At 38.7% G+C, this 26,404-nt stretch overlaps 1 protein-coding gene across 1 annotated transcript in view; it reads right to left on the minus strand.

Annotated features, from left to right (window-relative positions):
- The window catches only part of HSD17B3 (hydroxysteroid 17-beta dehydrogenase 3), a 49,405-nt gene extending 24,705 nt beyond the window's left edge, over positions 1-24,700 (minus strand). Inside the window, exons 1-2 of the mRNA XM_069474056.1 lie at positions 24,547-24,700; positions 21,683-21,729 (exon numbers count right to left, since the gene is read on the minus strand). Of these exons, the coding sequence (XP_069330157.1) occupies positions 21,683-21,729; positions 24,547-24,700 (201 nt within the window). The remainder of the gene's footprint in view (positions 1-21,682; positions 21,730-24,546) is intronic.
- Between the last annotated feature and the right edge of the window lie 1,704 nt (positions 24,701-26,404).

Genomic DNA, 26,404 nt, shown 5'->3' on the forward strand with positions numbered 1-26,404 from the left:
GATAAAAGGAGAACCAAAAGAAAAAGGCACAGCTTTATTAACATAAACCAAAATGGCATAAGCAAATAAGTATTACTAGAAATAAAAACTAGTAAAAGGTCAAATTCATCAGGAAGTTATAGCAATTCTAATCCTGGATTACCTAATAAAGTTGCTTTACATAAAACTACAAAGAGAGTTGAAAAATACACCCATTACAATGGGAGATTTTAACTTACCTTTTCAGTAATTGTTGGATGAAACACACAAACATTTGGTAAGGATACAGATTATTTAAACCACATAAATAATACACTTGATCTAATGGACATGTATAAACACTGAACAATTGCAGATTGTGCTCCTTTGAAAGTTGACTCTTTGAAAAAACTGGTAAAACTGATGAATCTCCAGCAGAAATGATCAAGAAAAAAGAGAGAGCACAAACAAGCAATAAACAACATTAGGAATGAAAAGATGGGAATAATTAGAGATATAGCCAAGATTTCAAATGTAGAAAAAAGGTTAAGAGACAGGAGTTCAAGGTTGTAGTCAGCTATTACCACGTCACTGCACTCCAGCCTGGGTGTCAGAGCGAGAGCCTATCTCCAAAACACGAAAAAAGAAAGAGAAAGGGTTAGGAGAGGAGAATGAGCACACAGTTAATTTTGCTACCTCTTGAAATCCCTTGAAAACCATAGGAGAGTGATTTTTCTTTCCCCAGGAAAACATAAATCCCCAGGGAAGATGACAAGCAATCTCAGATTTTTTGTTGCTAGAAAATAGATGGGTGAGATCTCAAATCCTAAACCAACAATAAGGTAAGCTGAGAACTGACAAAATTTATACCACTGCAATCCTCAAAAATCTCAGGTACTGCCAGCACTGGACGTGGGTGAGAGGGAAGCTAGACTAAGGAGGCTTGGGTGAGAGCTCTTTGAGAAGCCATTAGCCCTGATGCCCTTCTCCATTCCATGTGGTGAGGACAGGGCACTCTCTGAGAACAAGGAGATGAGCCTATGAGCACATGCTGAGTTCTGACTCCCAAACGAGGGCAGCCAACCTTCTCTCTGCAGGCAGGAGGTGAGAGGACTCTTCTCTGGGGAATCTGACCCAGCCCAAGGAAAAGACCTAAAGACACTGGCAGGGGACCCTCCCCGTCAAATAGCACCTGCCAATCACACTCCCACCTACAACATCCACCTACACAAAGAAAGTCCAGGCAGGTTCTTAATCCCACCTAATCAGGCTTTGAAACCTGAACAGGTAAGAACTGTCTATGAGAAGCAGCTAGCATGAAAGACAGAGTACCAAACAAACACAAGAATCAGCAACTTGTTAGAACACTGCCTAGGCAGGAGGCAACAAATTTTTAAAAGAAAAAAAATATATTAATAAATATCTTCAGAGGAATTAGAGAGGCTACTACATCCATGAAAAGAACAGATTGCTCTAAAAAAGATACATAGAGATAACACAAAAGAAATTTCCTAAATATAAACAACTTTTAACTTCTCTTAAAAACTTAATTTTTTGATTTTTTTAAAATTGAAAAAGAAAATAGCAAAAATGAAAAAATGCAGTTGAAGAGTTGGAAGGTAGAATTGATGAAATCCTTTTGCAGAAAGGAAAGCAAAAAAACAAAGAAATAGGAATGGGAGGAAGAAAGAGAAATAGAGGATAATTTCAGAAGCTGCATAATAGGAGTTTCAGAAATAATATTTTCCAACATCTGAGTAACAGGAATTCCAGAAAGAAGAGCCAAAGTAGAGAGGAAGAATGTAAACACCTTGGCCCAACCTGCTCTGTGGGATGACCCTGGCTGTGCCCCCACTGCCCAGCCTCTCAATATCTCTGCTCATTTTCTAAAATAGCTATCATGCCTTCCCAGTGATTTTGTGAATTAGATAATAGCCTTATATAAACTCATTTCCTGCTTAAGTTTTTTTAAACATGGTAAGAGAATGTTACCAAAAAACTTCATGCCAATCAATTTGAAAACTAATGTGAAAGGGATATATTTCTAGAAAAATATAAATTACCAAAACAGATTCAAGAAAAAAAATTAACCTGAATATTTCTATAACCACTAAAAAATAACAATAATAAACTGATAATGATAATAAATTGCCCCACAAAGAAAACTCTAGCCACAGATAGTCTTACAGATAAATTCCATCATTCAAAAAACCAATCATTTCAAAATTACACAATCTTTTTCAAGGAATAAAAAGAGGTAAAAATGTCCCTATTCGATTTATGAGGCTGGTAAAAATTTGACACAAAAACTTTGAAAAAGTTGGCTTTTCAGTCATGTGTCACTTAACCAGGTATACGTCCTGAGAAATGCCTTGTTAGGCGATCTTGTCATTGTGCAAACATCATGGTGTGCTTAACCAATCCTAGATGGCATAGCCTACTACACTACACACCTAGGTTATAGTATAGTTATTGCTCCCAGGCTACAGACCTGTGCAGTATGTTACTGTAATGAATACTGTAGGCAACTGTAACACAATGGTAAGTATTTGTGTATCTGAACATATCCAAACAGAAAAGGTACAGTAAAAATATGGTATTATAATTTTATGGGACCACTGCCACTGTTGTATATGCAGTCCATTGTTGACCAAAATCTTATGCAGCACATGACTGTACTTAGTAATTTTGACTATGTGTATAAGCTATGATCCAGCAATTCTGCTCCTGGGTATGTTCTCTACTCATGACATGTCCTCTAGGAGACAAGGACAAAAGTATTCATAGCAGCAAAGTGGTAACAACATAAATGTCTGTCAACAGAGAAAAGGAAAACTGAATTGAGATATACTGCAATACTAGAGTATGGTGGAATATTATACAGTACTGAAAATGAATGAACTATGTTCTACACACATATCAGCATGGATGAATTTTGAAAGTGCAATGCTGATCTACATAAAAGAAGCAGACTACAGAATATGTGTAACTCAAATTACCTTAAATTCAAAACAAGTAATACAACCAACATATTCTTTAGGCACACATGCATATGTAATAGAATTATTTTGTTAAAAAGCAAGGAAATTATTAACACAATATTCATGATAGTGTTTATATTTGTGGGGGTAGGGAGGGAAAACATAAGCATGGCATATAGGCAGCTCCAAGGACACTAGTGATGTTTTGTTTCTCAAGCTGGGTGATAAGGGACACAGTATTCATTTTCTCATTTTCTTATTTTTCATAACCAAATCTATGCATTGTAATGCACTCCTGTTTGATCTCTCTCTCTCTCTCACACACACACACACAGAGCCATGGCATATTACAATGTACCTAGGATATTCAAAGCCTGGATCAGAAATTATAGGGTTGAAGTTAAGGAGCACATGAACAAAGCAATGAATCTAGAAGAACATAAAAATAATTAAAAGCTGCTGTTTTCACTTAAGAGCAGATGAAAGAGAATATGCTGAGAATGCACACCAGTAATTTAGACTAAACATTAGGCAGAAGAATTTCCTTGTTGGCATAAGATGCTGCTGTATATTGCAAAGTAAGCATGTTATGATATACAAGAATAGGGCAAGGCAGTTGTTTTCCTTGGGTTGGTCTGAGATAGAGCTGGCCAAAGGCTTCTATCCAAGGGCCAACACTATGCCACTACCTGTAGCTGTCAGGAGTGCTATCTTCAGAAGAACTCTGACTGCCCTGTCTGCCACAGTGGAAGTGGGGAGTCTGCCAGATGTTGCCCTACCAGATGTTGGGGGATGGCACTAGAACTGCCCAGATGTGCAGGAATAAAACCAGATCATCTTTCATCATGTATTTTGGTTCTAGCATTCTCTGGGCATTAACAGCCAAGAATACATGTTTACACATGTCAGAGAGACAAAAAGTAAAATTTATAATATTACATAGTAACAGGTGTTTAATAAATAAGATATCTCAAATCCTCTTTGGAGGGGTTAAGATTGGTTCAGTCATATAGAGAACAATTTGGCAATGGTATCCAATAATTAAATTCACATAACCATTGAGCCAGTAATCTTATTGATAGGGATGTATCCTTGGATGTATGCTCAAATATATGTCCAAGGGGGTGACTTACAACATTATTTGCAAAAGCAAAAATGAAAATCAACCTTAGTATCCATTCCTAAAGGCTGACAAAAGAGACATGATACATCCATGGAATGAGATACCTTGAAACCATTAAATATTGTAGAATGAAAGCCATCTGCATGCCTTTGCTATGGCCAGATCTCCATGCTCTATTATTAAATAAACAAAGGAAAGTTTAGAAAATGGTTTATGGCTGTATAAAGTAGAACCCCATTTGTGCTTAGAAGACAAAAACTAAGCATCCAAGATAAATTCTGATAGAGACTGCTAGTGGGACTAAAAACCATGCTCTTCTTCTTCCTGCACATGTAACTAGGCGACACTCCCCAGCCTTCTATGCACTTGGTTTGGCCACAGGACTGAGTTCTGTCCAAGGAAAGGTGGGTGGACCCGTGTTGGAAAACCCCGGGTGTGCCATGATTTCTTTCCCCTTCTGCCCTTCTCACAAGTCAGAACAGACATGCTTACCGACCCAGCTTGAAGAGAGCAAAAGCTCGTATGATAGACAAGAAATAAGAGAAGGAACCTGCACAGAGCTACCTGCTGATCAGGAAAGGCTCCATTTTCTATGCAGTTTCTGGATATTATTGGATCTCTTCATTACAAAAGCCAATCTTCACCATACTGTCAACATCTATATCAACATATAAACATGGATTTTCTCTACTTTTCCTGAAAGGAATAGTTGTCTTTTATCTTTTCTGAAAGGAATCTTGAGACATTCTGAACACTGGTTACATTTACAGAGAAGGGTAAGGTAAAAGTAGGGTTGGGAAGAGGCCTTTACTTCTCTTTTTGTACATTTAAATACTGCTTGAATGTTCTAATTTTATGCCTGCATTACTTTTATCTTTAACAGGGTTTGTCTTGGAAAAAGGATTGTGGCCTTTTTGTTGTTGTCTTCTTACACCTCTTTGCATTAAAAATATATACGTAAACATCATTAGCCATCAGGGAAATACAAATTAAAATCACAATAAGATGTGATACACAACTATCAGAATGGCTAAAGTAAAAACTAGTGACAAATGCTGGTGAGGATGTGGAGAAAATGAGTCACTTGTACATTGCTGGTGAGAATGAATGGTACAGCCGCTCTGGAAAACAGTTCAGCAGTTTCCTAAAAAACTCACTATACAACCCAACAATTGCTTTCTTGAGCATTTGACCCAGGAAAATAAAGGCTATGTTCACATACACACACACACACACACACACACACACACACAACCCTATATACTAATGTTTACAGCAGCTTTATTTGTGTAACCAAGAACGGGAAACAACCTAGATGTCCTTCAATGGATGAATGATTAGACAAACTGGTACAGCCATATCATGGAATACTAGTCACAGCTAAAAAGGAAAAAACTATTGATACAATGACCTTGAGGAATCTCCAGAGAATTATGCTGAGTGAAAAAAGCCAATCCAAAAAGGTTACATAGTATATGATTTCATTTATGTAACATTCTTGAAATAGCAAAATTATAGAAATGGAATAGATTTCCACTAAACGATTAGTGGTTGCCAGAGGTTAAAGAGCAGATGGGAGTAAGAGGGAAGTGGGTGTGGCTATAAAAGGGCAGCACAAGGTAGCCTTGTGGTGATGGAATTGTTCTGTATCCTACCTGTATCAATGCCTATAACCTGATTGTGATACTGTACTATAGCTTTGTGGGATGTTACCATTGGGAGAAATTGGGTAAAGAGTACATGTTATCTTTCTGTATTATCTCTTATAACTGTATGAATCAACGATTATCTCAAAATTAAAAGTCTGACTTGGGAAGTAACACCAGCAACATGGTGAACTAGGAGGTCTCAGCCACATCCCCTGCTCCCCACCACTTAAGATTCAAATTTTGAGGGGATCTGGACTACCCACCAAAAAAAGCAGCACCGGGAGAGCTCCTGATTACAATGAAGAAGCTGAAGCAACTCATGGGAGCACAAAAACTGAAGATGGACACATAGAAAAGCATTGGAAGCATTTTTACCTGTGTCACCCCCATCTCCCAGCCTGGCACACTTTGGCTCCAAAAGGGATGCCCTTGGCTGGGACTGCCCTTCATGGGAAGGCTATACCATGAATAAAATGCAAAATTCAACAGACAGCCTCAACAGCAGACTCAATCTAACAGAAGAAAGAATCTGTGAAGTCGAAGACAAGTCATTTGAAATTATCTAGTCAGAGGACAAAAAGAAAAAATAATAAAAAAGAATGAAGAAAGCCAAAAAGATTTATGGGACACCAACAGGCAAACCAATACACACAGTATAGAATTTTAAGGAGATGAGAGAGAGAGAGAGAAAAAGGCAGCATGGAAGTAAAGAAATAGATTCTTAAAATTCATCTAATGTTGGGAGGGAAATGAACATTCAGATTCATGACCCTTAAAGGACCTCAAATAGGATCAGCCAAAAGAAGAGTACTCTGAGACACATGATCAAATTGTCAAAAGTCAAGAAGAAAGAGAAAATTTAGAAAGCAGCAAGAGAAAACAGGACCCCTAAGACTACCACCAGATTTCTCAGCAGAAACCTTGCAGGTGAGGAAAGAGTGGAGTGATATATTCAAAATACTGAAAGAAAAAAACCCTGCCAACTAAGAATATTATACTCAGCAAACTTATCCTTTAAAAAGGGAGGGAAGATAGTCTTTTCCAGACAAACAAAAACTGAGGAAGCTCATCATCACAGACTTAGAAGAAATAATAAAGGGAGTTCCTCAAATTGAAATGAAAACACACTAAACAGCAGGTCAAAAGCATATGAAAACATTAATTTCACTGGTAAGGGAAAATATGTGGACATACAGAATAATGTAATGTTGTAATGGTGGTATATAAGTTACTTTTAATCTTAATATAAAAGTTAAAAGATAAAAATTTGTTAATAGAGACTGGGTGTGGTGACTCACACCTGTAATCCTAGCACTTTGGGAGACCGAGGTGGGAGGATCAGTTGAGGCCAGGAGTGAGACTCTGTCTCTAAAAAGAAAAAAAAAAAAGAAAAATCTAGCCAAGTATGGTGGCATGTGCCTGTGGTTCCAGCTATTCAGGAGGCTGAGGGAGGAGTATCATTTGAGCCCAGGTGTTGGAGGTTCCAGTGTGTTATGATGACACCAATGCACTCCAGCCTAGGCAACAGAGCAAGAGTCTGTCTCAAAAAATTTTTTTAAATAGATATGCAATATAAGAAGCAAACTCTGACTATAAAAACACAAAGAAGACAGAATAAAATTGTGGAGTTTTTATATGTGATCGAAGTCAAGTTGTTATCAACTTAAAATAGATAGTTATAACTACAAGATATTTTATGCAAGCCTCAAGCAGACCACAATGAAAAATAGAAGCTGTTATAGATACATAAAAAGTAAAGAAAAAAAGAATAAAATCATCAAATAATAAAGGACGACAGCAAAAGAGGAAGAGGGACAAAACAACTACAAACAAAACATACAGAAAACAATTAACAAAATGGCAATAGTAATAGTAAGTTCTCACCTAACAATAATTACATTGAATGTAAGTGAATAAAACTCCCCAGTCAAAAGGCATGGGGTGGCTGAATGTATTTAAAAACAAACAAACAAACACAAGATCCAGTGATATGCTGTCTACAAGAGACTGATTTTAAAGACACACATAGGCTTAAAGTGAAGGAATGGCAAAAGATATTCCATGTAAATGGTAGCCAAAAGAAGGCAGGAGTGGTTATATTTACACGAGAAAAAATAGACTTTAACTCAAAATTGTCTCTAGAGACAAAGGTTATTATATAGTGATAAAAGAGTAATAGGAAGATACAATAATTATAAATATATATGCACTCAACATCAAAGTACCTGAATATATAAAGCAAATGTTGACAGATCTGAATAGGGAAATTGGCAGCAATATAGTAATAGTAGTGAACTTTAATATCCTACATACAACAATGGCAAGGACATCCAGACAGAAAATCGGTAAAGAAATTGCTAACTTAAACACCACCAGAGACCAAGTGGGCCTAGCAGATATATATAGAACTTTCTACCCAACAGCAGAATAATGCACATTTTTCTCAAGAGCACATAGAACATTCTCCAGGATAGATCACATTATTAGGTTACAAAACTTAAAATTGAAATTATTCCAAGTATCTTTTCTGATCACAATGAATGAAACTAGAAATCAATAACAGCAAGAAAAAGTGAAAATTCACAAATACATTGAAACTAAACAACACAATCTTGAACAACCATTGAGTCAAAGAGGAAATCAAAAGGTAATTTTAAAAGTATCTCAAGACAAACAAGAACAAAAACACAACATATCAAAACTTATGGGATGTAGCAAAAGCAGTACCAAGAGGGAATTTTATAGCAATAAACACCTACAATAAAAAAGAAGAAAGATCTCAAATAACCTAACTTAACCCCTCAAGTAATTAGACAAAGATGAACAAACTAAGTCCAAAGCTAGCAGAAGGAAATAATAAAGATTAGAGCAGAAACAAATCAAACAAAGACTAGAAAAACAATAGGAAAAGATCAGCAAAACTAAGAGTTGGTTTTTTAAACAGATAAACAAAAGCAACAAACCCTTAGCTACTCTAACCAGAAAAAAAAGACAGAGAAAACTTAAATAACTAAAATCAGAAGTGAAAGAGGCAACATTACAATTGATACCACAGAAATACAGAGGATCATAGGGATTACTATGAACAATTATATGCCAACAATTGTGTAACCTAAAAGAAATGGAAAAATTCCTAGAAATATACAACTTACAAAAATCAAGCCAAAAAGAAATAGAAAGCCTGAACAGACAGACCACTAACAAACAAGGAGATTCAATTAGTAATCAAAAATCTCCCAACAAAAACCCAGGACCAGATGACTTCATGGATGAATTATGCCAAGCATTCAAAACAAATTAATACAATATTTCTTAAACTTTTCCAAAAAATAAAAGGGGGAATACTTCAAAACAGGCCAGCATCACCCTCATATCAAAACCAGACAAAGATACCACAAAAAAAGAAAACTACAGGCCAATATCCTTGATGAACATAGATACAATAAAATACTAGCAACCTGAATTCAACCACACATTAGAAGTATCATATACCACGACCAAGTAGGATTTATATCTGGGATGCAAGGATAGTTCAATATATGCAAATTGATATTGATACATCAACTTAACAAAATGAAAGAAAAAACCCTATGATCAGGAAAAAAAAAGCCCTAGATGCAGGAAAAAGCATTTGACAAAGTTCAATACCAATTCATGATTAAAATTTTCAACAAAATAGGTGTAGAAGAAACTTACCTCAACACAATAAAGGCCATATATTAATATGAAAAGCCCACAGCTAACATTATACTCAGTGGTGAAAAGCTGAATGCTTTTCCTCTAAGATCAAAAACAAGACAAGGATGTTCACTCTCTCTACTTCTTTTCCTGGAAGTCCTAGCCAGAGCAATTAGACAAGAAAAAGAAACAAAACTATAAAAATTCAAAAGGAAGAAATAAAATTATTTCTGTCTGCAGGTTACATGATCATATATGTATTATAGAAAACCCTAAAGACTCTGGAAAAAAAAAAAACAGAGCTAAAAAAAAATTCAGTAAAGTTGCAGAATAAAAAACAAACATACAAAAAACAGTGGTTTTTCTATTCACAATGAATTATCCAAAAAGGAAAATAAGAAAACAATCTCATTCACAATAGCAACAAAAAGAAAAAACACTTGGAAATAAACTTAACCAAAACTGGTGAGAAACTTGTACACTGAAAATTATAAAACATTGATGAAGGAAATGAAACTCCTTCAGATAAATAGAAAGACATCCATGTTCATGGATTGTAAAAACTAATATTCTTTAAACGATAATACTATCCAAAGTGATCTACAGATTTAATGCAATCCCTATCAAAATCTCAATAACATTTTTCTTAGAAATGGAAAAGCAATCTTGAAATTCATATGGAACCACAAAAGACAACAAATAGCCAAAACAATCTTGAATAAGAAGAACACACACTTACTGACTTTAAAATATATTACAAAGCCATAGTAATCAAAACAGAATGCTGTACTAACATTAAAAAATATATAAATCAATGGAACAGAATAGAAAACCCTGAAATAAATCCAGACATCTATAATCAACTGATTTTTAAGAAAGGTGGCAGGAACCCACAATGGGGAAAAGATAGTCTCTTTAATAAGTAGTGCTGAGAAAATTAGATATCCACATGAAGAAGAATGAAATTGGACCTATCTCACACCATATATACAAATCAACTCAAAATGGATTAAAGACTTAAATGTAAAACCTGAAACCATAAAACTATTAGAAGAAAACATGGGGAAGAAACTTTTTGACATTGGTCTGGGCAACGATTTTTTGGATATGACACCAAAAGCACAGGCAACAAAAGCAAAAATAGACAAGTGGAATTGCATCAAACTAAAAAGCTCTTACACAGCAAAGAAAGCAATCAACAGAGTTAAAAAGCAACCTATGGAATGGGAGAAAATATGTACAAACCATATATCTGATGAAGGATTAATATCCAAAATATATAAGGAACTCATATAACTGAATCCCAAAAGTAATTATAATAAACTGATTTAAAAAATGCACAAAGGACCTGCATAGATATTTTTCAAAAGAAAACATACAAATGGCTAACAGGTATTTGAAAAGGTGCTCAACATCACTATCATTAATCATTAGGAAAAATGCAAATCAAAACCAAAATGAGCTATCACTTCACACCTGTTAGAATGGCTGTTACAAAAAGACAAACTATAACAAGTATTGGCAAGATGTGGAGAAAAGGGAACCCTTGTTCACTGTTGGTTAGAATGTAAAGTGGTACTGCCATTATGGAAAACGGTATGAAAGTTCCTCAAAAAATAAAAAATAGAACTACCTCATGATCCAGCAATTCTACTTCTGGGTATATATCCAAGGGAACTCAGGTTCTCCTCAAGATATTCTCACTTCCATGTTCACTGCAGCATTATTCACAATGGCCAAGACATGGACCTTCCATTAACAGATGAATGGGCAAAGAAAACATAGTACACACACACACACACACACACACACACAAACACCCCATTGTGTAATATTATTCAGCCTTTAAACTGAAGGAAATCCTGACATTTGTGACAACATAGATGAACCTAGAGGACATGATGCTAAGGGAAATAAGCCAGACACAGAAAGACAGATATTTCACAACCTCCCTTATACGTGGAATCTACAATAACCAAACTCATAGAAGTAGAGTAGAATAGTGGTTGCCAGGGGCTGGGGGAGGGACAAATGGAGATTATAAACACAAAGTTTGAATTATACAAGATGAGTAATTTCTGGAGACCTAACAGATAGCACTGTGAATATAGCTAACAATACTGTATTGTATACTTAAAATTTGCTAAAAGGATAGATTCTTAAGTGTTCTCACCACAAAAACAAAACAAAATGAAAGAAAATGTTAACAATATAAAGTAATAATATGTTCATTAATTTGATTGTGGTGATTATTTTACAATATATACATATGTCAATATATTGTCATACACCTTAAATATATACAATTTTTATTTGTCAGTTATACCTCAATAAAGATGGATGGGGAGATTCAATTTTTTAAAAAGTTAAAGGAGAACAAAAGAAATACACAAAAATTAGAAGTGCTCTTGAAAAGGGCACAGGGGATGTGTATGCAGTGGGTGGGTGCTGCATGGGGCTTGAGTGAGGCCTCCCTGCTTGTGGCTGGTTGGGCTGAGTAATTTTCTACACGCCAGAGTGACTGCACATGCTTCCTTAGCGAGCTCTGTCTGTGACTGGGCAGAACTGATGGCAAGGCAGGCCATAAGTTTGAAGTCTTTATCTGACCTAAGCCTATTTGTTTGCTCATAATTATTGGGTTTTTCTTGTGGCCTCCAGTAATTAGAGGCAGATGAGGGCTGTAGGTCTCCCACAACCTAGCCAGCAGATGATATGTTACAATGCAAGCAAGCCTCAGACTGAACTCCACCACACATAAAACATTTATTAGTAAGCCACGTCAAAATAGTCAGGAACCTGTTCTTATAAGCTCAGTGGAATAGCCAGCTCTCTGTCCCTTAGGCAGTCCTCTAAATGCCTTGTATGAAGGCTCATCCCAGGTAGACATGATAATACTCTGGAGGAAGGATGTGGTCAACCTTTTGGCTAGATCAGGTGACAGAATCCTCCACTAAGTGGCAAGACAGGGATCTAAACCACAGTTCAAGAATACTACTCTACCATGCTCACCCAATATTACAGCTTTGTTCGCACAAGGGCAGAAGTGCTTGTACAATATTTCTAACCAATCCACATATCTTGAACTGCATTTCCTCACTATAAATAATTTCCTCAGGAAAACTATTTATAACACCTGTTAAGCTAAGGGGCACGCTTTCTAATGAAGGTCAAGTTAGCTGAAGCATAGACGTCAATGAACTCTGATTTAGCATTTTTAAAAATTAACTCAAAACTCGATTTGTCCAGGGTCCTGGCAGAAATAGACAGCATACTTAAATTAGGTAACATGAAAAGAGTATAATAAAGTGACAATTTACAAAGTGTGGGTGTACAGAAACTACACGGGACAGTGTGATACACTGAGGCTCATAAGAGCAGAGGTGCTGTCAGCCAAGGGATCTGAAAGGCTGCAGGGATGAACAGTTACTAGAATGTGGAGAAAGAGCCATGTGGAGAAGCCCATCCAACAGAAGCTGCGACCTTCAGCAGAGGACACAGCCAGCCTTCTACAGCCTGCAGGGAATTAACCCCAACTCACTCTCCTCTCTCCCTCCTACCTGTTGCCAGTGTTCCCCACTCGCCCACCCAGCTGAAATCAGAGGCCAAGGGAGCCCAATAGTGCACGTCAGCTTCCTGGGGCACAGGGAGTGGATCCAGAGGGGCAAGTAGGAGAAACCAATACACACCACCACTGAGCAGTACCAGATGAGGGTACTTCAACTGTTATCCAACTGCTGCAGAAATGTGGATTACAACTAGCCAACCTTAAACAAATTTACCATACAACCCAGTGACTCCACTCCTAGGTAACCCACTTAAGAGAAATGGAAACATATGTCCACACAAAAACTCATGTGTCAACAGTCATAACAGCATTATTCATAATAGCCAAAAATGGAAACAACCATCAACTGGTAAATGAATAAACTAAATGTAGTATATCCATATAATAGAATATTATTCTGAAATAAAAATTAAAGAGCTACTGACATATGGTGTAACATGAATAAGCCTAAAAAACCTGCTAAGTGGAAGAAGCCAGTCACAAAGGACCACATGTTGTATGGTGGCATTTATATGAAATGTCCTGAAAAGATTAGTGGCAGCCTAGAGCTATGGATGGGGGTAGGGGATTAATCATAACCAGGTGTGAGGGATCTTATTCAGGTGATGGAAATGTTCTAAAACTGGGTGGTGGTGATGATGGTAAACAATTTAAAACAGGTGAATTTTGTGGTATATAAATTATATCTCAAAAAGCTGTTTAAAATTAAAAAACTAATTGACCCACGTGCATATCACACTGTTACGGCCCAACCAGGTTCATTGCCTACTGCTCAAGAGGAAGCCAATGCACTGAGACAGCAGGGGTTACAGCAGAGGAAGAGTTTAATATCACAGGTACCATCCAAGGAGATGGAGGAATTTCTCAAATCCATCTTCTCGAGAATTTGGGAGAAAGGGTTTTTAAAGATAGTTTGGCAGGCAAAGGGCTAGGGTCTGCTGATTGGCTGGGGATGAACTCATAGAGTTGGGAAGCAGAGGTTATCTTCTCAGTTGGGAAATTTCCTGGGTAGGGGGTCTCAAGGCTGTGGATTCGTTCTCTTGCCTGTTCCCGAGTCTGGTTGGCATCAGTGTGTCCCCTCGAAGTGCAGAGTCTGAAAAATACTTCAAAGACCAGTCTTAGGCTTTATAACAGCAAGGTCATCTAGAGAAGCACAAGTGTTGGGCTTTACAAGGGCAATGTCATCTACAGAAGTAGTGGGGGAGTCACAAATCTTGCACCTATCAGGGAGGATAGTGCCATGAAGCAGTCACCAGTTACAGCAGTAAGGAAGTTTGGGAAAAATTCCTGGCTAACTTCTGGCTATATCTGTACTTTTATAAAAATCAGACTTTGATTACTATTTACACCTTATGGCTCTATGTTATTTTAATATAGATGGTTTCAACACCATCTATGCTGAAGTTTTTAAAAGTAAATTATATTCACTCAAACAGGTGATCTTCAACCATGACTCTGGACCGCTGAAGGTACTGACACCACCAAGGTATTGTCACAAGTTCCACCCCTGATCTGGAATCCGTACAGTGAGGTGTCACTTTATAAAAGAGAAGCAACCATGTATCTGTTGTTCCCTTTAAATATTAATAGTTGATTTCTTAAAATATTCAAACATGACATACAAAAACGTTTATTCATGACAGCTTGGCTGGAACATAGCTATGATTTAAAGGAAACTAAGCCGCAGAAAACCCCTCAAAGACTTTCCTGTCAATATTTATTGACGCTACGTGATGCTCTGCTCTGGCCAGCCTGAGCAAAGGAGAAGGAGGCAGCAGGTTCCCTGTAAGAAACACCTTCGGCTGTGCCTGTCACGCTTTCCTCTGAAAAACCACCATGACAAAAAACTGGGCCAAGAGTGAATCTGAATGTAAACTATGGACTCTGGGTGCTAACGACGTGTCGGTGCAGGTTCATGGATTAGACAAACGCACCACTCTGGTGGGGGAAGCGCATGACGGGGAGGCTGTGCCTGTGAGCGGGTAGGAGGGGCCTGGGAAATCTCTGGACCTTCTGCTCAGTTTGGCTGTGAACCTAAAACTGCTCTACAAAATAAAGGCTATCAAAAAAAAATTTTTTTTTAATTTTTTAAAAACATCAACCAAGGAGTGTCCTATTTCAAGACTGACCCCTGCCAATGACATCCCCAAGTCTCCTCCCTCTTTCTCTCCAAGGAAAATCTCCCACCCCCACCTCCAGCCCCCATTTTTGAGTCCCGGAATCCATTAAAAGGATGGCTAAGGAATTAAGCACCTTTGTCTCAGAATCCGCTTCATCAGCCTTCTCAAGGGGAGATTGTCCATTAAGTGGAAAACAATTTGCATTTTCAGCACAAAAGATGCTCTCTGCCTGGTGGGCTTCCAGCCTGTCCTTAATTGTGCCATTTCTCTCGAGAGCCATAGACCTTTTAAAGGTTCCATGTGAAGTGGTCTGGGCCAGGAGGGGGGCACGGGAGAACACTCGGTTGTCTGGGCCGGCATTGTTCCCTTTGTCCGCTCGAGCAGGACTCAATCTTATTCCAGAATGTCCGGGCTGACAGGCCCCATACACGGGCTCTGCCGCCCCCTTTTCAGAAAGTTAAGCCGCAGGAGCTCCGGCTCTCCCCGAATTCCCCGCCGCCCCGTCCGGAAGAAGAATGGCCGCGGCGGTGATGAATGGGCCTTGTTTTCCTCCTACTGTATGTTGGGGCCTGGGTCAAGGAAGGTGCTTGTAGCTGCTAATCTACAATGGGTGGTGGGAACGCGGGGAAAGACAGGGCTTCCTCTGTGTGGCGGAGAATAAAACACAGGGCTTGAATTCAGGTGCTAGAGGAGTGGAAGTGGTGTGAAAAAGAGGGTGAGCAGTGGGCTTCCGAGGTAGGAAGAGCAGACTCGCTCTCGGCCTTCCCCCGACCCCGGGCCCAGCCACAGTTTTTTCCCACCTGCTTCAAGTAATGCTTGAGATTCCTTTAACGGGAGGCAAAGCCTCTCCTGCCACTCTAAATACGAATACTGATTAGATTAAAATGCAGTATAGAATAGGCTTCTGGGAAGGTGGAGAAGTACTACTCTTCCCTATTCCCACAATTAGGTGCAATTTAAAAACCTGAACATAATACGTAAAACAAACATAAGAAGACTCCAAAACATGGAGGGAAGATCGGCCAGGGGGCCTCACAGCGATGCTTTCCCAGGCTTTCTTTTTTGCTTTCTGTACCCCAGACTTCTCGCTGGAGAAGCTGGCCATTCAGAAATGCCAACAGGTGCAGACATAAAAAGTCCCAACAAAAGCCTGCTCTCTCTAACCAAAGGACCAGAAAAGGGGAAGCCTAGCAAGACAGAAAACTTTTAGATAATAAGTGCTCTACTCCAAGCAAACACCTCAGAAAAAAACTATGGCCCCACCCCGACTCCTGTTACCAAAGCCTGAGGGGGAGCTGAGATCTCCACCCTAGTGAGAGTCTGTAGCAAGGAGCCCCCACACCCCTGCCAGGCTGACATCAGAGAAGATCAAGTAGGGAGCTGAGGCTTTCACCCCAGCTGCCACCACCCTCCCCAACTTCTCTCCTCCCTCCCCCTGGGACGATAACAGAGGGGGCCTTGTGGAGAGCTAGGACTTTCACTGCTGCCCAGTGGTCATGAGGCCTCCCTCCCCAAGTGTCACTGGAGGCCTGTGGAGAGCAGTAAAGAGATACTCCTGCCCCCTCCCTGCCACAGTGGTGCCAGCAGAGGCCTCAGAGGGAGCCAGAATTTCCACCCCCACCCGGCAGTAGTGAGGTAGCAGTACCCCCCCCAGTGGAGAACCTGGGGCTCCACCCCACCTGGAGGCCCAGGTTAGCCTCCACTCCTCAAAGCAATGTCAGTATGGACCAGAAGAAACAGAAGATTGAAATAAGATCCAAAGTCTCATAACATAAAACCAAAAATGTCTAGGATTCACTAAAAAATCACTCATCATACAAAGAGTCAGGAAGATGTCGATCTGAATGAGAAAAGATAATCAACAGATGCCAACATTGAGATGATACAGCTGTTAGCATTATCTGACAAGATTTTAAAGCATAAAAATGCTTCAAAAAGCCATTATGAACACATGAAAAACAAATAGAAAATATAGAAAGTTTCAGCAAAGAAACAGAAGATGGAAAGAAGAATCAAATGAACATTGTAGAACTGAAAAATATAGTAACCCAAGTAAAAAGTGCAATGCATGGGATTAATAGCAGAATGAAGGGGATGAAGAAAAGAATCCGTGAACTTGAAGACAAGTTACCCAATCTGAGCAACAGAGAAAAAAATACACCAAAAAAGGGAACAGAATCTCAGGGACCCATTGGACTATTAAAAAAAAAAAAAAAAAAAATCTAACATCTATGTCATTGGGGTGCCAGGAGAGAAAGTGCAGGGCTGAAACAGTATTCAAAGTTTTCCAAATTTGTGAAAAGATATAAAACTTATAGATTCAAGAGGCTGAGTGAACCTCAAACAGGATAAAGCCAAAGAAATCCATGCCAAGAAACATGTAACCAAACTTTTGAGAACTAACGACAAAGAAAAATATCTTGAAAGCAGAGAGAGAAATAATACCTCATTTATTGGGGAAAAGCAATCTAAATAACATTGGATTTCTCATCAGAAACCATGGAGGCCAGAAGGATGGGGCACAACATTTTTCAATTGCTAAAAGAAAAGGACTGTCACCTGCAAATCCTATATCCAGCGAAACTGTCCTTCAGGAATGAAGGGGAAATAATTCTTGTATAAAGAAAAACTAAGAGAAATTGTAGCCAGCAAACCTACCCTAAAAGAATAGCTAAAGGAAGTTCTCCAAACAGAAAGCAAGTGACAAAAGAAGGAATCTTGGAACATTGGGAAGGAAGAAAGAACAGAAAGGGAAAAATACAGGTAAATATATTACATTTTCATTCTCTGTGATGGTTCATTTTATGTGTCAACTGGTACCCAGATATTTGGTCAAACATTATTCTATGTGTTTCCATGGAGGTATTTTTTTTTAGATGAGATTAAACATTGAAATTAGTAGACTTTGAGTAAAGCATATTTTTCTCCATAATGTAGGTAGGCCTCACCTAATCAGCTGAAAGCCTTAATGAAACAAGATTGACCTTCCTGGACAAAGAGATAATTCTGCCAGCAGACAGCCTTTGAATTTGAACTTAGCATTGGCTCTTCCCTGGGTCTCCAGCCTGCTAGCCCACCCTGCAGATTTTGGACATGCCAGCCTCCACCATCATGTGAGCCAAGTCCTTAAAATAAATATCTCCATCTCTCACATGTGTGCGCTCTCTCTACGTTTACATATATGTGTATATATAAAGAGACACACACTCACATACACACCCTATTGGTTCTGTTTCTCTGAAGATCCCTGACTAATACATTCTCAAAAAAGAAAAGGTACTATATATGAAAGGAAGCACTGTTTAAATATTCAATAAGAACAGTGAGTAACCTTGGAAAGCTTACTCTGTGTAAAGCATTTTGCCCACCTCATCCTGTTTAACCCTGACAAAAGCCCAGGTGAGACTGATGTCACCTCCAGTTCACAGACGTGGAAATTCAGCCATCGAGCATCAGAGGCAGGGTTTGCACACACGTGTCTGATCCATTCCCACGTTGGTCTCTTAACCATTGCGGTCCACAGCATCCTAGACTCCGAACTGCTTTCCTGGAAGCAGCAATTATTAGAGAGAAAAGAATGGGCTTTCTGGAAGGGAGAAAAGCCTGCATGAAGGAGAGGTTGGAAGCCCAGAAAATGATTTTACACGGCCTCAGAAAAGATCAAAAGGCAAAGAAGAAAAAGATCCCACAAGGAGAAGAGCACAGCAAGAATCAGTCCAGGACAGAACAGAAAGTTAGGACTTGAGGGCTTTGGGGAGGAATCTTTTGTGCCAGTAAAGACATAGAAGCCCAGAAAGGATATGTAACTTGTCCAAAATCGTCAGACAGTGAATGTCAGAGCAAAAACTGGAACCCACAGCTGCCGACCCCCAGGCCATTGCTTTGTGACACGGTAGAGAAATGAGTGGCTAAGAAGAGCTTCCACATGGGGTCCCCTCTAAGGAGAAAGAAGAGTGTCTGAATCTCGGGCTATCAAGGGGACCACACGCAGGTCAGGTTAGCATGAATTTGAAGAAAGAATCTGGAAAACCAGAAAGAAGGAACATGAATTGTTCAACAATTTGGAGAACTTAGAGGTAAGGTGATTAATATTTTGGTCGATATTAGGGCTTTCCAGAAACCTAGTCTAAGCTGGGAAATTGTTATATTAAAAGTTATATAGTTTTAATGCAAACAGCTAGAAAGCGTTCCTTCTGATTCTTTGGGATGGAAGACACCTTGCTTTAAAGTGCTTGCTGGGTGGTGTCTCCAGCCTCAACACTCAAATATGACCAGTCATCTTTCAAATGCTGGCCACCACTGACCACCAGTAAGTTCCTGTATGCAATTAGGATGACCACAGAGAAGAACTCTTTACCTTAAAATAAAAACACAGTTGAAGCAGAAGGTCAGTTAACAAAACGTCATCATCAGGGATGAAGGATGAGGGGGGCAGACCCAAAGGACTGGTGCAAGGAGCTTTTTTAACTGTCATGGTTTCGGTTTGTTAATATCCCCAAGGTTTCTATCAAGTGCCTCCGAGATGCCTTGCCCTGCCACTTCACAGAAGTGGTTTTATTATGATGCAGGCCTTCAGGGACAAGAAACACTTCAGTACTATACTGTGGTTGAATGCAGTTTCCATATGAACTGAATGTTTTTGCCCCCTCACCAAATTTTATATGGTGAAATCCTAACCCCCAATTTGATGATATTTGGAGTTGAGGGCCTTTGGGAGGTGATTAGATCACGAGGGCCAGGCCCTCAGGTTGGGATCTGTGCCCTTAGAAGAAGAAACACGAGAGAGCTTGCTTCCCCTCTCTCTGCCCTCTGCCATGTGAGGGTACATGGAGAAGACGGCTGCCTGTGAACCAGGAGGGGAGTCCTCACCAGACACCAGATCTGTCGGCACCTTGATCTTGGACTTCCCAGCCTCCAGAACTGTGAGACTTACATGTTTATTTAAGCCACCAGCTTATGGTAATTTGTTACAGCAACCTAAACTGACTAAGACAACATCTCTCTCAGAAGGTGTTGTAAATTACTATAACTTTAATGGAAAGCACAAAATCGTTAAATATGTTCACAACCTCTGACCCAGCAAGTCTAAGGAAAATAGCTCTGCTAATCTGGAGATAAGAAGAAAAGTACATGTATTTATTGCCAATTTTATGTAAAATGAGGAAAAATTAGAAAAAATTAAAATTCCCAACCAGAAAATGGCTAAATTATGGGCCATCCATTTGATAGACTATTATGTTGCCATTTAAAAATCATGTTTTTGACATAAGAAAATGCTCACAACCAAATGTAACATTTAAAAAATAATGGCATACTAATATGGGATTTGAGATAAATTTGTGAGAAATTGCTAGGTTTCAAATATCTTTCTCTTCAGAAATATGGTATTTTTCTCCCTTATTCAGAATATCTCTTATATTTCTCAATGGAGTTTTATAGTTTTCTTTAAAAAGACCAGAAAATTTTATATTAAGTATGTTTCTGGGATTATTTTTCTGTTGGAATAGAAATGCTTTCATTATATTAAAGGTGTTATTGATTTTTTTCTTCGTGACAGCCTTGTTGCCCCAGCTAGAGTGCAGTAATGTCATCTTAGCTCACTACAGCCTCCAACTCCTCACCTCTAGCCATCCTCCTGCCTCAGCCTCCTGAGTAGCTGGGACTATAGGCACACACCACTACAACCCGGCTAATTTTTTAATTTTTTGTAGTGACAGGGTCTTGCTATTGCCCAGGCTGGTCTCGAACTCCTGGGCTCAAGAGACTCTCCTGACTCAGCCTCCCAAAGTGCTGGGATTACAAGTGTGAGCCACTGCACCTGATCAAGGTATTATTGATTTTTTAGCAGCCATCCTGTTACAATTTCTAGGATTCTTTGTATTCTTCTGTTACATTTGATATGGTTCTAGAGGTCAGTGTAATAGGCATGAGGAAGAAATGAAATATATAGAAACTCCAAGAAACAATATTTCATTAATGAAAATGTGAAATTTGTAATAATAATAGCATATAAAACTACATATGCTACAAAAGCATTTTTGAAAAGTATAACTATCTATTTATTTATCTATCTGCAGAGAAACAAGCCTGGAAGGAAATACCCAAAAATAGTAATCATGTTACAGTGACTCTCAGCTCTATCAGATCCCTTTTTATGGAATATTTTGTAATGCCCATTAGTCTTCTTGAGGGAAAAGTCATTGCTAACGTCCTGCCTACACAAATGGTTTTTTAAAAATTCAATATATGCCCCCAGCTTAATGTAAAGGATATATAATAGGAAAGTAGTTAATAATGTTTTTAAAATTAGATTTAAGTATGTAAACACTTATGGCACAATTACACTAGAAAATACCAATGTCCCATTAATTTCCAAAATAATTCTTAAGGGGATATATCACCACCTTTGAGTATCAGTGTATTTTTAAAAAGGTGTGCAGGGAGTGAGATTATGATTTTTTAGTTTGCTTTTCCGTAGAAGATATTTTCCAACTTAAATGGATGTTTATTGCTTTTATACTCAGAAAAGTAGTGTTTAGGGTGGATGTCACATGACTGTAATGCATTCAATACGAGGGGAGGAGAAAGTCTCCAAGAAGATGACTTACCTCGAATGAGTATGCTTTCCCAATCCCATCTCCTGCTCCGGTGATCACTGCGAAAAGCAGGAGTGGGTTTAAATGACAGAATTCATCTTTACGTTTTTCTTTCCCACTGGCTATGTGTTCTTGCAAGCCTAGTCTCCAGGACACTTAATATTCCAAATGAGCATCCTCTGCCCTGCCCTCCAACCCACTTCACCAGCTCGTGACAACCTTCGCTAAACGCTCAAAATGATGCTTTTTTTTTTTTGGAGGGATTGGTGAGGCCGTGGAAAGCACATTCCAAAATGAAACAAAGAGCCTCAGCCAGGAAACATTTTATCCAGGCCCCATAAGGATTTAGATATTGTTAAGCCTTAACTCTACAAGGGCAAGCGTTGTTTCCTATTATCTCTCTACCCACCCACTCATCTGTCATTGTAAGGACATTTCAAGGTTCTTCCTAAAAGTCAAGTTCTGCCTCTTCCCACCCTCACTCCACAGGACAGACAGCAGCAGTCAAAGCCTGTGGAAGTTAGGGAACGTAGCAAGGAGGAAAATAGAGAAATGCAAAAAGGGAATGCTGTGAAATCCAGGAACCTGAAGAATTTGTACCATCTCTTAATATACAACAATCAAACAGGTCTTCTAGTCTTTTTATATCCAACATTACACACATATTTAATGGTTGAGCTCTAAAATAAACCTCATTCGTGTGAGTATCACAATTTCAAAATTCACAATTCAGTATATATGTTCATACCCGCAATTTACTTTTGCACCAACAATTAAAGGACATTCTTTTAAAAAATGTGAATAAGAGATACATTTAGCTTACTTGAAAGTGAGTACTAGCCAAGCTGTACAAGCTTCAAGCAGCACACTGACAGAAGCACCCTCATTTTAATAATTACGAAGGATTTTATCTGTTCATTTAGGAACTTTTAAGGGGATCATGCATACTCTCTGTTCGTGTTGGTAGAAGGACTATGCTCAGGGTTATCTCACGCATCACTTTCCTCTCCATTAGGGGGAATCTTCAAGATCACCCACTAGAGGACCTATACTATGGTTAAGACAATAACATCAATAATGACTACTGGTAACTGTCAAATGCTTACTTTCTACCATGTACTGTTTCAATTGTTTTAGATGCATCATCTCATTTAACGTTCAAAACAAACATATTGCAGGAACCATTATTATCCTAAGTTTATAGATAAGGAAGCCAAGGGAGGGAAAGTTGTTAACTTGATTAAGGTCACATTGCTAAAATTGCTGACAAAAGGATCTGAACCCAAGCTGTCTGACTTTGGGGCCCCAAGTCTATAGAAATATACTAATTAAATAATTAGGAAATCAAGCACAGAGCTCAAGGTACTCTATCTGAGGAGTTTAAAGATTTAGTCACTAGTAATTGGATTTTCTTCTCGTCCCCACACTTTAAATACATTATCTCCCTGATGTCTGCCTATACCCAAAGACATTTTACCCTGGCTAATGATTATTTTATCTTGACTCATAAAAACAGGTTAAAACTATGGTTTTTTACTTTGAGTCAACAAATGCTCCAAGTCTCTGGCCCCATTTGAACTTCTTTTGTAATGTGTGTGCTTAGATGGGCTTTGCCCCACACAGATGCGTAGCGGCTGTTCAGAGCTCCGCGTCCACTCAGCACATAGGCATTTGAAACTGTGTGGAGTCGGGTATGTGGATCCAGGACACTCAAGCTTATGTTGCTGAGCAAGTTCACTGCAGACAACGTACTGCCCTAAGAGGCAAGAAATATACACACACACACACACACACACACACACACACATATACACATGCACACTGCAAATGTAGGAAGCAACAGTTAGAAATCCATTTGTTATTCCAAACAATTTCTCATAGGGTAATGTTTTTTAAATTTCCATTGCTAAGTTTGTAAGTTTGCTAGGTTTAGCAAATAAGGATACAAAATGCCCAGTTAAATTCAAATTTCAGGTAAATTATGAATTTTTCAGTGTAAGTATGTCCCATACACTTTTGGGGCTAAACATACTAAAGAATTATTCCTTGTTTATTTGAAATTCAAATTTAACTGGTATCCTGTATTTTATCTGGCAGCCCTATAAGGCTTATATATGAAGGGTTATAATCTTTACTGTTTAGCCTGGGTGGTATTTTTAAAGTCACTGAAATTTTTTTTTAAGTCAGTGGATTTGTGTGTGTGTGTGTGTGTGCCCAACTTTAAAATATAAGCCTCTGTAAAGACCTTAGCATTTCATTCAAAGAGATGCCAAAACCATGATATTATGCCCTTCACCTTAACCTCAATCATGGGGCTGAAATTCTGTATGGTGGTTCCAGTATATAAATCCCTCTGGGAGGCAGCATTTAATAGACGTGAACCAGAGCCAGATTTCCTATAGAGATCTTTGTTGCCTTGATTCTGTAACACCCTCACTTCATAAAAGTGATTGGACCATTATTTTTTAATAAAGTGAATTAAGAGTATTTGAATTTTAAAAATTTGAAACACTCTAACAAAATGGAAGCACTCTGGGCTTTTGCAAATCTGGATATGAGGATGCAAAAATTTTTGCATTATTTATTATTTGTATTATCAGAAAACCCCAAAAAGAAGACAACCCAACCAGTGGGGCCAAGGACAAGCACACGGGCGAGAGTTAAGCAGCAACCTTCTCTAGTTATTCTCCTGAAGCCCCACATCTTGTGCTTCAGACAATTCTAATTTCACTCATACTTTCTAATCCCCCAAATTAAAATCCCCTGAAAGAATAACATCTTTGCTCTCAAAGAGAAAAGATGCAATATCTCTTTTGAGACGTAAATAATAATAAGCAGGAACAACAACAGAACAAAATATGGAACGCTCCCCTTACCTGCCCACTGGCCCATTGACCGCAAGAAAGGTGTTGGCCAAACTTTCCTGAAGTTCAGTAAAACACATCTGAAGAATCTCACGCACTTCAGCAGGCAGACCAGGCACACCAGCAACCCTACAAAAATGAAGAACGGTTCTAGAACTTCCTCCATGGCTGCACTGCGGCAGATGCTGTTTCAGACGCCACTCTGGCCCACTCCACCCAATCTCCTCCCAGGAGTCACTGGGTGCATTCCATTTGGTCGGGGGCATTTAGATTAAAGTAACTTCTTTACACAATCCTGTGATTCACAGCCTTTTGAATAAGGCTTTGTTACCATGGAGGAGCTGGTGAAGTAAAAGGTGGATATGAAGAAAGAAAAACAAACCTAGACAAATAAAAAATGGCAGCCCAACGTTCTCTCCCTGAATTTGGAAATCAAAAAGGATGCAAAATCCAAGTCAGTCACTCTTGTATTTAACGAATATTTATTGCCTGCCTACCAAGTGGGATCTGCCATTCAGGGCATTGAGAAAATAATAGTGACAAAGATGGGGTCTCTCTGTCTTGGAGCTTAGATTCTGGTATGTGAGACAGACAATGAGCAGATACATAAGATAATGTCAGATATAAGTGCTATAAAAAAAGCACCTTTGAGCAATGTGTTTGGGTGACTACTCAGGGAATACTTCAGAGAGGGCGTTCAGGAACAAATTCTGTGAAGAGGTGGCATTCTGAGTTGAAATCAAAATGAAAAGGAGGAGCCAACCCTGCAAAGATGAGGTTCTGGGCTAATGGAACAGCTTTTCCAAGGCCCTGAAATGAGAAAGATCGATGTATTTGAGGAATAAATAGGACTATGCAGTAGAGGAACTGGTCTGCAGAGAGTAAGAGAGGAAAAGGCCAGAGGAGGAGGGTGGAGCCAGATGCTCTTGGTGAGGAGTTTGAACTTTTGTCTAAGAGCAACAGGAAACCATTGAGGAGGCTTAGGAAATAGAGTTGAATAATCTGAATTATGCTTTGAAGAGGTCACTGGATGCTGAGAGAAGACCTTTTGGGGGTGGGGATGGAGGGTGGGTGCACCAACCACAGCAAGGAGCATGAGGAGACTCTGAAGTCACCCAGGAAGAATCCCAGGAGTCAGTCCTTGGCCCTCTCTCTTTTCAGTCTGTGCTTACTCCTTTGGTGACACTATCCAATCTCTTGACTTGCAGGACTCCCTGTATGCTGACGACTCCCAAATTTAGAACTTCGGCTGGTCCCCCTGGCTGGTTATTGAGACTTGCATACCTGTCTACTTGGTACCTCCATCGGAATGCCTCATCACTGCTATAAATTTGTCATTATTTCTAAGCCTTTCTAGGACAAAACTAGGAAACACTTTTTTTTTTAAGTGAGTATATTTCATAAGTCCTTCAAATGTGGGATTCTATGAGTTTTACTTAATAGCTTTCATTTTATATTTGGATTGTTTTTCTCTGAAACTGAAAATCTTGATTCCTAACATCTATTTGTTTTTACCTCTGGGATGTGTATATATTTGTTTCTTTTGCTTTCAGTTTTTTTTTTCTTTAGAGATTGCATCTTTTTTATTCTTTGTGATTTAATTTTGTTTTATAAATGTGTAAAACATTTAGATGGCTCCAAAGTCAAATTTACAAAAGTACATTCAGAAAAGTCTTGCGCCTGTCCTTGTGATCTGCACTCTATTCACTTCCTCTCTGTGTAGGCAACCTTGTACTTTCATTTAGATTTGGTTATTCATCCATATTTTCATATACACATTCATATGAATATATTCACATACATGCACACACATATATACATGTGTCATTATACATAATCCAAATATATGTATACATACACCCACACATAC

This window comes from Eulemur rufifrons, chromosome 7 (genome assembly GCF_041146395.1).
Source record: "Eulemur rufifrons isolate Redbay chromosome 7, OSU_ERuf_1, whole genome shotgun sequence".
NCBI lineage: Eukaryota > Metazoa > Chordata > Mammalia > Primates > Lemuridae > Eulemur > Eulemur rufifrons.